Genomic DNA, 17493 nt, shown 5'->3' with positions numbered 1-17493 from the left:
TACATCACTCATTTTTATCTCGCACACATGGCTGCAGTTCACTTTTTCTCTGATTATAATCACCGTTTCAAAATGTTCTCGCACCGCATGAACCGTGCTGCATGGAACAGTAGTGAAGAAAGCCCGCTGCATCACGCGAGAACGCGCCCGAAATAAGGCAAAGGAGAAGAAGCGGGAGAACATGGCTGACCAAGGGGAAAGAAGAGCGGCGAGCAAAGCGTTCAAGAAGAAAAGCGTCCTCCCAGCCGGCATCGTTCTCGTTCTGTTCTTCAGCAGGGGAGGGGACGCGGGTAAGTACCGGAAGGTGCGACGTGGGACACGAGCACGGTCTTGCCGGCACTCCGAGCAACGGCTGTTCGCGACTGTGCACTTTTGGCTCGATATACTGTATACGGGCTGGCTTTTGAGATAGCTAAAAACCGCCACCGATTGCTGCTCAACAATTGGAAGATCGTGAGGCTCTATTGTCTTTTCTCAAATATGAACCATACTTTCGCTTTTGATCGGAGAGCTCTAGCAATGCTCACGAAATTTTTAACGTGAGAGGGTTGCGTGACTGACCAGCTCGTGATCGCCAACCTATTCGTGATAGCAGTAACCTAACTACAGAGGCCGATGGGAAGGGTACCTGGCCGATCAACGACCGCATTAGCGTAAGCCTATATCCACAAGGGTTCCTTGGAGAAATTTTGCAAATACGGGTCCTGCTGGTTGCGAGTGTGTGCTTTTGACTCGTTATAAATGTATCTTATGCAAGAGTGAGGAACGACAGTTTCGAGTAAATTCAGTTTTTTAGTAACTCGCTAGTATTCTTGGGTTCTTTCTTGCTTCGTTTTTCTTTCTTCTAAACAATAATTGTCAACACCAGCTCATGCCTATAATTAACAATAGCATCCTTTCTAATTTGTCCTTCTAAACATTATGATAGTTAGCTCGCACAGTCAGTGCCCATGACGTGTGGTACAGGTGTCATCGCCGCATCGAGGTGGATGGACGCGAGCCGAGAAGTTGGCTTTTGGCACCGTTAATAAAAGCTATGCATCCACTCAGTGTTGCATTTAAGTTACGCGATGCTGACTTCGCGCATGTTGCCCCGCTGTGCTAAAGGTGGAATCACTGGGCAGCTGGCTTGGCAGGTGCGCAGCGGGGTTCGACAGTTGAACTCAGTCCAGCAGCGGTGATCGGGACACCAGCGCTGTAGTAACGAGGAGGGTTCACTTCACCGCAACGCAGATGAGCTGAGTCCGTTCATTGGCAACTACGAGCTGCTGTCTTACCCAGCCCAGCAGCCGAGCAACGAGAGCGCCCGAAGAGCCAAGCGCACCTCAGGCCAGTGGCACGACGCTGCCCGTGTTCGTTTCAAGGCCCTCGGGCGGTAAGAGTCAAAGCCGGGCGCTCACACGAAATTCGCAGAGCCCGAAAGCTGGCTTTGGACAATTCGCCAGTCGTAGTAATAGCATAATTTCTCTGGGCCGTGATCTAGGAATCCTCGTAATATGCTTTCAGTATTCAACTGCTCGTTTGGGTTCTACTTAAATTCGGTCTAATTATCCGGCTCGGCCTTATAATGATAGCTACACTACTAAAGGCCACCCTAGTATGAAAATGCAAGTGTGATTCCTTGGGGATCCCCATTCAATTCCAGACCTATACTGGGCATATGAAGGGTTAAAAAGCGACGTTATTGAAATCGGCCGTCGAGATATGATGCATTTTAGAGCAACTATCAATCACAAAGGTAAACTGACCTGAGAAATTTTAGGGCACATAATTGAAAAAACAACGGCGCGGAGCTTCATCAACCGCTCAAAACATTTTCTCGGGAAGAGCTCTTATATGCCAAATGAAAGAATACGTCGTGATCGGCCGATTGAGACGAACTGCAGGACTATAAAGGTGTCAAGCAGCAATGTGATAAAAAAGCTTGGACCAAAGCTGCTGCTGCCTGCGTTAGGCTGCATGCAACTTAAGTATACCCGCAAGTAGAAGCTTGGACACCCGCCTCCATAGCTCAATCGGTAAAATACCGTACGCGACATGCGGCGGTCGTGGGTTCGAATCCCAACGACAGCATGTGCTTGCGTTTTCCAGAACCACTACTCTGCAAAAATTTTGCACGTTAAATAATTGCACTGCTAGTTTCTCATTCTGACCAACGCCACCAACAATAACATTCTCTCGTGCCTTTGTTGGTTTCAATAACTGCTCGCTTCTTTTAAGTACTACTAGCGGTATATATGAACTTCAAAGCCGGCTACAAAGAGGCCCAATGCCGATGTTGTGCCGGTCTCTGCCCCTTACTTTCAGGGACTTCAACCTCGTGCTGCACCCAGACCTATCGGCCTTCTCCGATGACTTCGTAGTGACCACATCGGCTGGCGCCGTCGATGTCGATCTTTCGCACATGTACTCCGGTCACGTCGAAGGTGAGTCGTTCCGACAGCGATGACAGGCACGTATCCAAGAGGGGGTCCCCTTCCCACGATTCTCTCGACAGGCACTAGTTCTTTTGCAGGCGTATCACCCAGCAGCCTCCACTCCTAACCCCCATCCATACACAAAGTTACCTTTGGCCCCTCCCGAAAAACATTTCTGGCTACGTGCCTGACCCACCGCGGTAGCTCAGTGGTTCGGGCGCTCGGCTACTGATCTGGAGTACCCGGGTTCGAACCCGACCGCGGCGGCCGCGTTCCGATGGAGGCGAAACGCTAAGGCGCCCGCGTGCTGTGCGATGTCAGTGCACGTTAAAGATTCCCAGGTGGTCGAAATTATTCCGGAGCCCTCCACTACGGCACCTCTTTCTTCCGTTATTCTCTTAGTCCCTTCTTTATCCCTTCCCTTATAGGGCACGTTTCAGGTGTCATCCGCCAATATGTGTGACAGATACTGCGCATTTGCTTTCCCCCAAAACCAATTTTCAATTTTTTACGTGCCTGAGTAACGACATTTCTTAATCTTCCTTTCAGCACGACTGTGCAGCGGATACGGCCGCTACATTTTTCCGCCCTCTTAGTGCTGTTCAATCCACATTTTATTATTTGTTCCTCTTTCCCATAAAACAACGAATTAAAATACCTTGCCGCCAAGAAGTATAACGCTCTTTTTTTGTAATCAGAAGAAAAAAGATGAAATATTCAGTCTTAATTTGGTCAAGTTCCTCGGAAAAGCATTTTGGTGCTTACCACAACCGACCACAGACAGAGAAAAATATTCAGACAGGCAGGCACAGCGCTGCGTCCTTTCCAACGTACACTCGCATCCACCAGCTATACTTGCCACCTAAACATTCTCAAGAAAGTGTGCTGGTTTCATAGGGCGCGTGCAATGAAAGGCCCGAGACAAGACATCCGCGCGGCATGGCTGTTTATTTTCTGTGTCAAGTGAGCTGCGGCGGGCCACCCCGCGGACCGCCGCTGCGAAGGTGGAAAAGGGTGAGGAGAATGAAAGAGCACTCCCGCAGCGCGATCACGCGCGGGATTGTGTTGGTTAACTCACGTAAACGTGGCAATTTGACCATATTTGACACTTCACAGCACGTGCTCAGGAGGCGTGGTTGTCACACACACACAACCAAATTGTTTGCTGGTGACCTTGCGCCGCTACTGTGCGAAAAGAAAGCGAAGCAAAAGCTGCATTGTTGAAATATACCAATTTGAATATACAGTTGAACCTTGTTATAAACGAAGTTGAAGGGGACCGGCCATTACTTCGTTATAGCCCGTTTTGACCGACCTTTCTAGGGGAATTGTCATGCCTTCCTTATAAACCGTTTCTTTAAAACGAGATTCGACTGTATCTGAATATACCATAAAACGAAAAACACATACGCGGACACGGCCAAGATTACTTCTAGATATAACAGTACGCATTGGAGATCATCGCCCTCCAAGGGATAATCTCTGACGCCCATGAATGAGGCGGTCAGGGATGCATTGAATGCACTCGTAAACCCCAATACGCGATGCGTATGCTGCTGCTAGATCTGGTGGAAGCAAAAATTAGTGTTTCTCGCTCCAATATTCCGTTGTCTTAGGGTGTCCGTTAATCTAACGCATTTACCAATCGAACGGAGTAATTATCGGCTGCCATCGGTATTTCTTGAACTTGGCGTAACCGGGTTTCAGCATGAATTCCTGCGAGATAAGAGCTGATACGTTGCACTTTATGGCTTTACACGAAGAGGAGCTCACTCAGTGCACGCGTCTTTTATCACGCGCAACGGCAGAGAATGTGGCATAATCAGGGAATGCAGCGCGACAAAAACGAGGACAAACGAGGAAGTTGACAAGACCTGTCAGTTCGCAGTGCTTTGTACGCCGAGGGCTCCGCGGTTGAGAGTTCCTCTTTGCCACGTATGCGCCTCCTCTGATTTTGGTGCTAGCACACACCGTCGGACGGCGTCGACGCGCATCGCACAATCAGCATTTACGTGTATCGTTGTCAAAGATTAAGTGCTTAAGTTCCAGATAATACGAAGCTGGCTTCCGGTGATTTTTTTTTCGTATGCCTACGTCGTATCATTCGTTGAACTCACGCACTCGTTGATGCAGCTGACCCAGGCAGCCGGGTGTTCGGATCTCTCGTCAACGGCGTCTTCCAAGGGCGCATCAGCACTGGCGATGGGCGCTCTTTCTACGCGGAGCCGGCCTGGATGTACCCTGCGGTGTCCGAGAGCGGCCACTCGGTGTTCTATGCGGCCGAAGACGTGCGCTTCCCGCCGCAGCTGGGCAAGCACGGCGGCTGCGGCTTTGACCGCCTACAGGCGCACTTGCACGCTCAGAACGTAGATCTGGGCGCCCACACCTCAAGCCAGCACGCACACCACACACCGCAAAAAGAGATGTTGGTACGGGTCTGTTCTGTCAGCGCTGCGAAATTTACCGTCCAAATGAGGGAGTTTAATAAAATTAGGTACTGTTCGGCATGCGCCGAACATATGATAGGATGCGTTTTGAGAGCTTGCACGTAAGACATCAGAGACGCCGCAGTGTGCGTCTATGCCCTAACATCACGCAAAATACAGATGTTTTTTGCATTCCCCCTGCATCAAAACGCAGCTGCCGCGGCTGGAAGTCTATCCCAACACCTTGGGCGCAGCAGCCGAACGCTGTAGCGCTACAGCCACTGATCCTCATCCGCGGCAGGTAGTCTGTGTCGTATATGCAATGAACAGTAGCATCGTAAACGATTGTTTTCATTGTTTTTAGTACTCCTGTCTAGCAGCTTTTAAAGCGGAAGCTTTACACCATGGCCGCGAACTTGAGATTTCGCCGTGGCCGCACTCCAAGGAGGCACATGACGTCACAACGCGCGCCTCCCATATCTCTGTGGACACCCGAACCGCGCTTTCTTCTTTCCTTCCCTCCTTTATCCCTTCCTTTACGGCGCGGTTCGGGTGTCCACCGAGATGTTTTAGACGGTTACTGTGTTTTGCGCGCTCGCCGCGCGATCTGGCATGACGTCACACCGCGCGGCTCGCCGCCGCCGCCGTTTGGTATGATGTCAAACCGCGTTCCTCGTCGTTGCGCTCGCCTCCGCTCGCTTCGCCAGCTGCATCGCATGCCTGATAACATTGAGGAGGATTGAAACGGAGAGCTCGCATGCGCCGCAACCACAGATGTGTCGTCTTTAATGCGACAACAACATAGCTAGAAACCAGACTAACCTGGACTTGCAATCAAGATTAACCAAGACTAACCATGTTATGCCTTAGCTTTCGCTACGTATATCCTGGCATAGCCGAGCTAAGCCACTGCCAATTTTCTCTTAGGCATCGTAACATTAACGGACCTCGATGTCATTCCTGGCTGCTCCAAGCAAACATTGATTGATTAATTGATTGATTGTGATTGTTTAATTAACTGATATGTGAAATCTCTGCAACTGTTGGTGAAGTATTGGCTCTGGAAGGGCAAATCTGGTCGGTGTTGAAAGGCCTTTCAAGGTGTGAAATGAAGCGTAATGCGTGTTATCTGTGGATGTTCGTGACAATGCGAGGCAACGCTCATGATCTATGCTAGCAACCGGCTCCTCTGGTTTCGAAAGTGTCGGCTTTTCCGTAACTTAGGGCGTTAAAGTGTTTTCCTCTGCCACAAGGTTTATGCGCCCATTGCACGCTCACCTCTGGCTCTGTCTGAAACAGCGGAGGAAGCGGCGCTCGCCCGACATCGCCGACACGCCCGGAACGGGTACGCGGAAGCCGCATGCCCGCCGAGGCCAGGGCCGGCGGGGCCGCCCACGCCAGGACGCCACTCAGCGCCTCTGCCACCTGCAGGTGAGCCGCGCCTACCGCCTCGCTTCTGCGCTTGGCTGGTGCTGCGCGCCGTGTAAGATACACCCCTCGTCAAAAGCATACGGCCCAAGGGGTTAGCTTGTGAGGCCTGCAACGTGCCTCGTTATGCATCCTCAGCGACCGTGATCTCTCGAAAGAGGAATGGCTTCGCGTCCTCAATCCTGCCAAATTTTGGACTGCTAGATGTGCTTTGGAGCCCCGCTACACAGATTAGAAGCAAACCTCTTGGGCTGCGTATTTTTTTAAGGGAGCTGTACATCATGCCCGGGGCAAAATAACGATTTCGTGTAGCGTGCCAGCAAATATATCATAATTGTGTTGGCTGCATCAATGCAACATTCTTCTCACTGAAACGATGCAGTAGATATTTTATACACAACCTTTCTATTCTACCCTCTCATCTCTCTCTTCTTCTCTGTTATTCGCCAACGGCGAATTCTTCGTCGGGTTGTTACACGCTCCAACTCTCTATCCTCGTTGCACCTGGCGTGATAGGAGACTTGCGTCATGTCGGTAATGAAAACGTTTATTACTTATTTACTATCCATCTATTCGTTTTTTATGCTTGTTGCCCTTCGTCGTTGGCTCAAGCGACGCACCACCGCGCCATCGCCGTGATCTGCCATTTGTCGCGGCGGGCGATAAGAATGGAGCCTAATCGCAGGGAAACAATCGCCCTATAACACCGGCGCGGACCTTCTGCTATTGCACGTAATTGTTGTCGCGAGCAGTCTTGCTTCACCTAATGGCACACAAGGAAGCTTTCAGAGGATTGAGTGTATACAGCCGCTCACCGCCGATATCAGACACCGCTTAGTGACCATCTCGACGCAGCCAGGCGTGAACACGACTTTTATTGCGGATTAGATGAAAACACGAGGATTTAGGACAGCTTAGCAAGTTCTGATTTACCGAGGCGGTGCAGGAGTGTTTCTGTCGGTTACCACCGGGTTCATGACTGATTTATAAACCTTGAGTTCAATGGCGCCCACTGTATTTGCGTTTCAAATGCGTGAAAGAGTTATGAGTTTATTTTGTTAGTTGCGTGAGGGCTGGGTGCTAGAAGAGCGATCATCATCATCATCATCATCATCATCAGCCTTACTACACCCACTGCAGGGCAAAGGCCTCTCCCATGTCTCTCCAATTAACCCTATCCTTAATTGGTTTGATCATAGAAGGTTGTGGCCAAGTACTACACCAGGGTGGCCAAACCCTGCTCTGGTGAGAGAGTGCGTTGTCGGTTCTGGTCACCGAAATCAGGCCACACTTCAGGCCTGGTTATGCAATTCCATCGGCACGCGGAAAAATAAAAGAGCGATAAGTAAGCCTAACTGCTTGCACAGAACTTATGTCAACCTGCTGTACACCTTTCTTAAAAACGAGGACAGAGAACGACCCCGAATGATCTCGAAGAAACTGAAAGAAAGATTGCTGAAGTATTCACGATTAGACACGCCGGATCAGAGGCCTGTGTCAGCAGCGCTGTGTGCGCGCGTGCGTGTGTGCGTGCGTGGTTGTTAATAATAAATAATAATGCTATACTATCATAAACTCATAATACTACTATTCATTAAGAAACAGTTTGCGCTTCGGCGCCATTCTTCCTCGTTTTCTCATAAGGTGCACAGAGCGTTAGAGCAAGTCAATAAGCGTGCGTTAATGTCCCATTCAGTCAGCATCTGAACCGCGCCATGAGGCAAGAGAGGTCGATCCACGCAGCACGCTGTCATCACAAAGCACACAGACAGCCGCTAGCCGCCGTTATCTGATGCTATTTAGGCATGCCGATTAATATGGACGATGATGCCTGATAAGGCGCTATTTAATCGCAACAAGCGTGTCTATGTCTGCGAAAGGGTGCTCCAGAGTTATCCAAACGACCGCAAGGACCCTTTAACGTTATCGCGTTGTACTCTTAAGATGAACCTCTGGCCCAAGTTTTTTGGTGGCGGCAAAATACAAAAACGGCCGCACGCCGTACAATATCAATGGACGTGCAAGAACCCCACATTGTGTAAATTAGTTATGCGCCCTCCGCTTGGGCGTTCCTTGGAGTCCATGTGTCGATTCAGGGCGTTAAACACCACAATTTTCAATTTCACGCGATAGCGTTGAGGAGCTCGTGCCGCGCAAAAAACCGGCGTCGGTGGCGTTGTCAGGCAAAAATCCTGATCGGTCGATAGGGTCATGACGTCACATCCGCATGACCTCACGCGAGATTTGCTAACAACCCACAACGCTTATGTGAAACGTGACGCTACGCGTAGAATTAAACTAATTAAACATGACATTTAATACGAATTAGAGGTCGCCGCGTGTTTTGAATTATGTAACTTTATAGGGTAATTCATTTGGCTTAAAGAAAAAAATTGGTGGCGGTTTAGCTTTGGTTAAACATGGAGTGACGCGATAGCTACAGCTGGCAGAGTGGAAATTGGTCACGTGACCAACCAGGTGACGAACCACGTGATCAGCCACGAAGCCTCGCCGCTGGCAGCTGCTCCGCACCACGTGACCAACCACGTGACAGCATGGCGGCGCAGCCACGGGGTGGCGGCGCGCCGCCACGCTGAAGGCTCGTAATGCTACCGTAATGTAGCTATCGGTACAAAATTCTAAGAATTTTACGCGGGATTCGAACCACGATCTTCGGTTGTGAGCCAGACAGGTTCTAAGTAGGCCACGCAGGACACGCGTGCACGCCTTGAGAGCATCGGGAACAAGCTTGAGTGTATATGCGCGCCGTGTGGTCTTTCACGTAAACTGGTGTCTTGCGATTGTGTGCCGAGTGTCTGTGTAGTTAGAGAAGAGCACAGGCCGACATCGCTGCATACCCTTACGGCGGAGCTTAGGTGTCCCCATAGTTTGCCTACTTCACGAGGTCTAACCGGCTCACCCAGCTCGTGTGAAACTTGAAGATGGCCTTAGCAAAACCGAGCATAGTAACAGTCCCTCCAGGAAGAAAAATATCGCCGCGACTGGGTTTCGAGCCCCCGGCGGCACGAGCAGATCAGCTTTGCTGGCCACTGCACGAGGCACTATGCCATCGCCGCAGCCGATCACGCGTGCCTTAACTCCAACACACACTCGCGCTGTGCACTGCCCATCGCCGTCTTCATCAACTTCCATCGGTGACGCGAACACATCAGCCCAACCTCGATCAGAGCTTAGCCTGAGTCTAATATGGTCGCCAGACAGTGCCGACTGTCCAGCAAAGAAAGCCATGAGCCAACCAGGCTGAACACATGCTATCGCGCGTCTACTCGGTCGCTTTAGCTACGTTAAAACCCTACTACCTTTTTTCACTTGTTCCTAGTCTCAAAAACTTAGTTCAACTTCGCATGAGGCTATGGCAGCAGGAGATAAAAAATTCACAAAATATGTTACCAGTCGGCACCATATGAGAATTATGAAAGCACGTAGAAATGCAGCACCTCTGGGACATGAATTCAAAAGCACAGGCACATTTTCTTACGATATTGTGATTATCGACTAAAGGGAGTGAGTGGAAGGCGTATGTGCATTTTGTATTTGCGGTACCGATATCCTTAATTTACGGCGTTATTTTCTCCTTCAATTGTTTGTTTACACGGCCCTATCCAGCTCCGAAATAGGGTTTCATTTTTTTTAATACATAATGAAACCGTCTGGTGAGCGTAACTGGAGGCTCGCCCGACGCAGGTGGTGGTGGACCACACGCTGTACGGCTTCTTCGCCCAAGGGACGGACGACCACACTGCTCGGGAGCGCATCACCTCACTGGTCGGCACGCACATCACGTCCACCAATGTCATCTACACCGGCACCGACTTCAACGGCATCGTCGGCATGCGATTCGCGATCCAGGACCTCAAGGCGAGCCCATTTTTGCGCCCTTTGGCAGTAAGCTACATGTGGCAAAGAAATTAGAACAGTAGTACACTTTCAGTGGGCGCTCATCGAAGTGGGCCGTTCATAAGCTACCACTGGGGACGCATTTAAACTACTTCCTCAATTTGTCTGAACGCAAGCGTGGAAAGAAGAGATATTAATTTGCCAAACACTAAAGGTCGCGTTTCTAAACTGATGTTAAACTGGATGTTTAGCAGAGGGGGAGTCGTGGGGGGAGGGGGGGGGGGAAGGGGGGCTGGCTCCTGTTATTTATGCTGCCGGATTAATTGGCGCTGCAACCTTAATTATAACAAGACGCAGTATAGACAGCACATAGTACCAGACGAGGCACGATAGCGAGACGCTTGTGGTAGTTGTGTTGTACCGTGTGCTGTCTGTATGCCATCTACTAATTAAGCATGTCGCTCCGGACATGCACGATGTGGAAAGCGCTCAGGTCGGCACTACAGCCGCCGAAAAATCGTACTGACAGGGTTGTGGTCGATACAAGGATAAAGATGCATAGGTGCGGAGAACAAATCACTATGCAGCTAAAGTCTAGTATAGCACTTTATGTAAAAGTAAAGGCTGGTCGTTTTTTTTTCTGACTGTTTCGTCAGAAAAAAATTCAACTGACATCTCGACGCCACAGGGATTTGCGTGATAGGGGGACTAAAGCACCTAGAGACGTCATAAGGCTTTCATGCATGCGCTTAAACCCGATATTTGCAGCGCAACGAATGCTGCGAGCGTTTCTGACATATCGATATATCGTATAGAAACAATCCTGTTTGCGGCAAGATCGACTCAAAACGAAAAGAAGTCTGCTGGGTTTCCCAACATGACTGGCTCGTCGATGGATACCGAACGTGAGAATTCGTCGAGTTTTCCTTAATTACGAGAGGTGCTAGGTTAACCTATGCGGTGGACTTGTGTATTTCGGTTTCGGCCAGCTGACGTACTTGGCCGCTCACAAACCATAGAGCGTTTTACTAAGGACAGGACAGGAAACATGGCGCTACGGTGTGAGCGAGTTCCTAATCTGGCAGTTCATCCATCATTGGAATCACGGAAAGTACAGAGACTTCAGTAGAGCGACCTTTGAATGTCCAGCCCTGTCAAGACATATACAAAGCTCTTTAAAATATATTCTTTACAGTTACATATACAGCAGTGAACAAAAAGATTGATATTTCAATTTTTTTCTGCGCAATAAAATTTGCGCACAAGGTTTGTGAGATGACAATATGAGACTTTTTACACTATAGCAACTGTAGTGAGGTCGGCAATGTGCCACTAGGAATATTCTGACGCCGGCCGAACCATGGCCTGCAGCGCTCGCAGCCGCTTACAAAACCCGTGTCTGGCTCCAGTAGTCCTGGGACCCGGTCATCTTCGGGTTTCCCATCCTCCGGTGCTGCCTCAGCAGACGTAAACACGCACCGTGGGGAGCCGACGCGCCCCTGGAGCCAGGCGAGAGTCGCGGCCGTGTAAAGCAATGCCACGCAACTGCTGAGATAAACAAAGCGGGGGCGGGCTGCACACGGGAGGAATACAGGTTCGGCGGCGAGTATGTTTGAGTTCGAACGGAGCAGCGACTGTGCGCGGTCGCAAGTTCAGAGCGCCCGCGGTCGCACGAACTCTCCGCGTATTTCCGGGCAGTCGTGCGCGGCTGGCCCATTCATAACGGCTTGCGAGCCATATATAAGTGTGCCGTGTGCGGCCACAACCGGGACGCTGCGGCGAACCGAACCTCTTGTATTTTTGTGTTACTTCTAAATGTAACAAGAAATATATCTCTTCTTTAACAACACCTGCACCGTCTTGTGAAACTCCTATTGGAAGCCGATCTCGTCCGCGATCGGACAAACAGAGAAGTCTACCGAACATCAACGGAACATTACTGCAACCAATGTTTGTCATCATAATAAGCGACAGTTTGTTCTCACAGCAAATTTATTGAACAACTGCTTTCTGATCTGCGTGAAGTTATCGGCGATTATATGTTTTTATTACAAAATTAGGCAACAATTTCAAGAATGCCTTTTCACAGTAACCTAATGCATCAATACTTCACACGCAAGCCTTTTCCGGCGATCACTGCTTGATCGCGCCGAAGCATGGAGTCCAGGAGGCTGTCATTGAACGCCCAGCCCATAGTCCCCACTCTTGCAGCAGTTTCTGGACTTTATGCTCGGCGCTGCTGGGTTTTTTGTCGCTCAGACGACTTACGACACTCATCCGAATATATTCAATTGAAATAATCTCGCTACTATGGTTTGACCACTCCATAAGTTCCACCGTCTTCTTCTTCATCTAACATTTCACAAGCGTAGAAAAGTGCGTCAGGTAGTAATTCTTTTGAAACACATATTGAAATCCCAGATTCTTGATTGCCCATGGAAGCATAGCCTTTTCAAGAATTCCCTGATCAACCTTTTCGCTCATGGTACGTTGAATACACTGAAGGAGACAAACTCTATGAGCGGAGAATCAGCCCCGTGCCATTACGTTCCCAGCTCTGTGATTTAACGTGGGAAGTTGACTACGAGGTCCATATAAATTGCGTTTGAGGCGATGTATACAACAGAATCCCATCATTCCCGCGCGACAGGAACTTTGCTTCATCTAATTAAATCATTCCTTTTCATTCGTGTCCTATGCACATCGCGCGTTGCTTTACCTACATCGTCCAGGAAACCTAATTCTTTTCACAAATGTGTGGGGTTCGAGCTGGGCTCCTGTCGTTTAGTTGAGCACGTTGCGCATGACGTCTCACAGTCCATGAGGTTACTGTAGAGCCTGATAGTAGGGTCAAATATTCTGAAATGTCGATAACAGTCATTCTAGAGTTTTTTTTTTTTAAGGATGGCGCGAACAATGTCTTTCTCAACCACTTGGTTGACCATTCCGGCGTGTCTCCTGCGAAGATCGAGAAACCAAACCTCTTCAGAGCCTATATCTCTTCAAAACTTGTGAAGGCGTGGACTGCGCTACTCTGAAAACCAGTGAAACCTGTTGGTGTTTCATCACGTAGTTGCTGCCGCAGATAACTGCTATCTGATAAGTCCTGATGGCGTTAGGTTATTCTCACATTCCGCCCGTTGCTTATAAAATTTGCAGCAATGCATGTAACCGCAGATTATGCCACCTGTAAGTGACAGCAAGTTAATAATAATTTACTCGTGACGGAAAATGAATGCAGTGAGAAGTGCCCATGAAAGGACAAAAACGGAAAAAGAACTGAAAGCAAGCAGTTGCGCCCTCATAAATTCTAGATGGAAAAAGACGGCACTATTGCATGAAAATATAATCAGCAATCATCATCATCATCATTTATTGTCCCTTAAAGGCCCCTGTCGGGGTATAGCCAATTGGTGTTTTATAATTGTGATGTTTTGAATTTATGCGAAAAAATCAAAACATCATGTACTAATATTTGATCTGTTTCACCTTACGCACACTTATCTCTCGCTTGCATAGCTTCCAGAGCTTGCAAATAACTGTGCTTTTTTTAAAAAAAGTTTTGGGAACAGCTTCTTTTTTTTACTGAACGTGGCAAACCAAATTCGGTTTCAGGAGCGGGACCGCTCCCCTGAGCCATCAGCGACTTCCAGGTGGTGCTTCTGAGTTCCGCTAAACAACGTGACGTTGACGCAATTTTTTTTTACATTGCCCGCTAAATAGCAATGCGAATAACTTGTTTCTCGCCCTTTCATGGGAGAAAATAGGCCCAGATGAAGCGCGCCAACAATTTTTTTCATAGCCCCTTTTTGTCAGTTAGACATTGCAAATAAAGCTTTTGTCCCACTTCTTTTAAGCTATGAATGAGACGCAATAAATTACACACATTTAAACAACGAAAGTTGGCTTAAAGTGCATATTTAAAAAAAACTTTCTTGGCACTAAACAATTGGCCCCCGAGTTACCTGGTTAAGCTAAATGCAACTTAGGTGCGGTGCGCCAGCCCAATTGTCCTTTTTTGGCTTTATTTATCTTTGTGTAGCTGCTTTAACTTGAAAATTCGAGTTGCACTGAAGCTTGCAGCCTTTCCTCGGCTTTCTCTTGCGATAAGCCGCCTGGGCTTCTCGTTGCCATTCGAGTCGGCGTTCCTTCTGTTCAGCAGTGTCTGAAGCCACTTGTACTCGAGTCTCTACTGCGCATTCCCCCGGAGACTTGATCATTCGCCTCTTCTTTATGGCGTCTGGGTGCGCACACAACCGTGTTTCTCACTATTCATCTCTTTCAGCATCCCATTTAGCAAAGTTATACTGTATTCGCCGCTCTCCTTCAGCTTGCCGCCTCGCTTGGCGCCTTGTTCTTTTGCGTCGCTGTTCAGCTCGCCGTGCACGTCGTTGGGATTCGGCATCTGTCGAAGGACCTACTTCATCCATGACTTACCGTTTGCTGCACTGCACGTTCCTCCGGCGTCTTTATCCTTCACCTCTTATTCCTGGCACCTGCATGTGCACGCAACCGCGTTTCTCACTCTTCATCCTCGCTCCGCTCTGCTGCAGCTGGCGCGACGCACTTCTCCCATTGGCTGCAGCTGGCGGAAAGCTCCTCCGAGATTACCTGCGTTACTCCGAGGCTTCACCCGGACATAACGGCTTTTTCGCCAGTGGCACATTTAGTGCTAGCGTACTAAAAATAAAGTTGCCTTTCACTCTGTCCACAAATACTGCGTTGAAGGTCAACGCTGCTGGTGGCTTCCCCAGGTGATGTCCTCTTTGCGCGCAGTGGCTGAAGTGTAAAATGTCAACCAGCCCATCACAAAGGACAAGGTTCTTCTACTTTGCTTTTATCGAACGCCATGCTTACGGATGCGTCCGGTCAATGTGTAGTAATTCCGAACGTTGTACAGTGTGCGGATGTGAGCTTTTCTCTGATGTGGTATCTTCATTAAATAAATCATTAAAAGATATGACATGGCTACTTTCTTCGACTGTGTACAACAAACATCCGGCGCTGCTTCGTAAATGAAATTCTAATTGAAAGATTACGTTTATCTTCAGTGCTTAGAGAATTAATTTGTACCAACTGATTAGATAAATGCGAAAGAAACAATGCGCCCATCTGATATTCGCCACCAAGAATGATGCTGTGCGAGTTCTACTGCACAACATACACCTGTTGATTTTCAGCGTTTGGCTCTCGTTACGTGCTACACACGCTCTGAGCGATTGTGTTCGCATATGTAATTACAGATAACGACACTTAGCTTCTCTCCGCAAAAGAAATTTTCATAATTATGGCTTTAAACAAATCAAGAATGGTGGATTATCCTGCAGAAAATTATTATCCGACAAAACCCCAGGAACAAGCGAATTTCCCAGGGTTGACTACCATGCGAGGTGTTCTGAAAGGAGGGTGCCTTGCCGATGCAGATCAACGACACACATGTATGCGAAGGTCGTGATGCGGTCAGCAACCCCTTCTGTCGCCAGGATCTCGACGCCAACCTGATGCTGCACATGTTCGCGGCGGAGAATCGCAACGACTTCTGCCTCTCGTACGCCTGGACCAACCGAGACTTGGGCGAGGGTACCCTGGGTCTTGCATACCTGGCGTACCCCAATGGTAATCTTCACGCAAACTCCTCCACAATGGCTTCCATTGCATAAGCGACAAATGTTTCTTGCGTTCGGGCTCCGAATACTGCTCACCCCACTCAAGTTGAGCTTTCTCCTTCTAGCGCACGAGAAACAGTTTCACGTCGCCGCTTGTGTTCTTATTGAGTGCCCAGGACTAAGCTCGCGAAAAGTGAGCCAACGTCCGAGTTCTATAGGTTGGCCGGCTACAGAGAAAGAGGCGACAGACAGACAGCCCTACTGAAAAATGTATATAGGTTTGAACGGGTCAGCAAATAGGATTATGGCACATTTGGTTTGTCTTTATAGGATGGGCCTCCCAAAGTGGCTCAGTCTATGAGGAACACCGTAATGGAGGGCTCCGGATAATTTCGACCACATGGGGTTCTTAACGGGCACTAACAATGCAAAGTACACGGAATTTTCACATTTTTCCTCCATCGAAGTGCTACTGTAGTGGGCGGGTTCAAACCCACGTCTTGCATGCACTGTGTGATGTAAGTGCACGGTAATTAACCACGGGTAATGGTAGTTATATGGAGCCCTCCACTAAAGAGTCACTGAAAGGCTAAATCACTTTGGAAGCTTCATCCTATAATGTTAAACAAAATGTGCCATAATCCCATTTGTCCCCTATTCAAACCTGTACACATTTTTCAATAGGGAGCGTGAACCACTGAGGAAAGCCAATGAAAAGGCACTGTTACCTGAGATCTGTTCTTGCTAATCTCGCCTGGAAAGCAAGCGCCCAGACCCACGAGGCCCACTGTTGTCTCCGTGTTATCTCCGAAGTTAAAGAATGGGACAACACTGTCGTCATCGTCGTTTCTCGTGATTTACGAGTACACTGATTCCGGCCAGTCAGTAACTGACCTTACGTAGCAACAACTCTGTGAACTTCGACCTCAATTCACAACCTCATCTGTAAGGTCGATCGTCTCCATCCACAAAACAGGCCGTCCCGACTGTTGAGCTTGGGTATACAAGCAAGTCACAAAATGACTTCACGTGTGAAAACATTCAGGCAGCTTTATTCGTGACTGATCGCTGCACAGAATAATAGCGATACTTGTCTTTGTTGTCCTATTATATATAGGGACAAGATAATACACGGATGCAGGCTATGGCAAAGGCATATGTTTCGAGTGAAGACGTATCACCAGCGTTTTGTGAATTTATATTACGTTTCAATCAAACCATGCAGCCCCAGTCGAAGCCAGGGCTGACGTCTGATGATTTAAATTCACGTCACTGCAGAGGCATAAAAACATTTTCTAGCTAGCCAGTTCCCGCGTTAATGTCCTGTATAATCTCAGGACTAACCAGCGATTCTTTAGTACGCACAACGACATGAATGAATTCTCATAAATTTACACTTGCCCTAGCTTCCGTTATAGGCTGCACAGTTTAAATGAGACAAAGCTTGGCTACATTTGTTCCGGCTCACTTCAAGTTGACCCGGTCCTTACAATTCTCGCTGTGTTCCACGTAGGCTGAAACGGTATCTGTGTTTTACCGCGTGGGCCTGACCGTGCGCAGAGAAGCTGGGCGGTGCGTGCGAAAAGATGCGGTCGGTAAACACCCGCGATGGCATCCGGCGCATGGCGCTCAACACGGGCGTCGTGACCTTTCACCTGCATGGCGGGCCGGTCGCCCTGGCTGTCAGCGAGGTCACGGTGGCTCACGAGATTGGTCACAGCTTCGGTGCCCTGGTGCGTATATTCCTTTCTGCTTTCG

At 48.8% G+C, this 17493-nt stretch overlaps 1 protein-coding gene across 1 annotated transcript in view; it reads left to right on the top strand.

Moving 5' to 3' along the window:
• The first annotated feature begins 123 nt into the window (after positions 1-123).
• LOC144094465 (disintegrin and metalloproteinase domain-containing protein 10-like) overlaps positions 124-17493 on the top strand; it is a 29379-nt gene continuing 12009 nt past the window's right edge. Inside the window, exons 1-8 of the mRNA XM_077628396.1 lie at positions 124-290; positions 1234-1375; positions 2308-2426; positions 4551-4846; positions 6143-6274; positions 9977-10150; positions 15553-15745; positions 17296-17468. Of these exons, the coding sequence (XP_077484522.1) occupies positions 182-290; positions 1234-1375; positions 2308-2426; positions 4551-4846; positions 6143-6274; positions 9977-10150; positions 15553-15745; positions 17296-17468 (1338 nt within the window). The 5' untranslated portion in view covers positions 124-181. The remainder of the gene's footprint in view (positions 291-1233; positions 1376-2307; positions 2427-4550; positions 4847-6142; positions 6275-9976; positions 10151-15552; positions 15746-17295; positions 17469-17493) is intronic.

The sequence above is a fragment of the Amblyomma americanum genome, chromosome 6 (genome assembly GCF_052857255.1).
Source record: "Amblyomma americanum isolate KBUSLIRL-KWMA chromosome 6, ASM5285725v1, whole genome shotgun sequence".
NCBI lineage: Eukaryota > Metazoa > Arthropoda > Arachnida > Ixodida > Ixodidae > Amblyomma > Amblyomma americanum.
The sequence above is the reverse complement of the archived record's forward strand: the minus strand, read 5'-3'. Positions and strand labels throughout refer to the sequence as shown.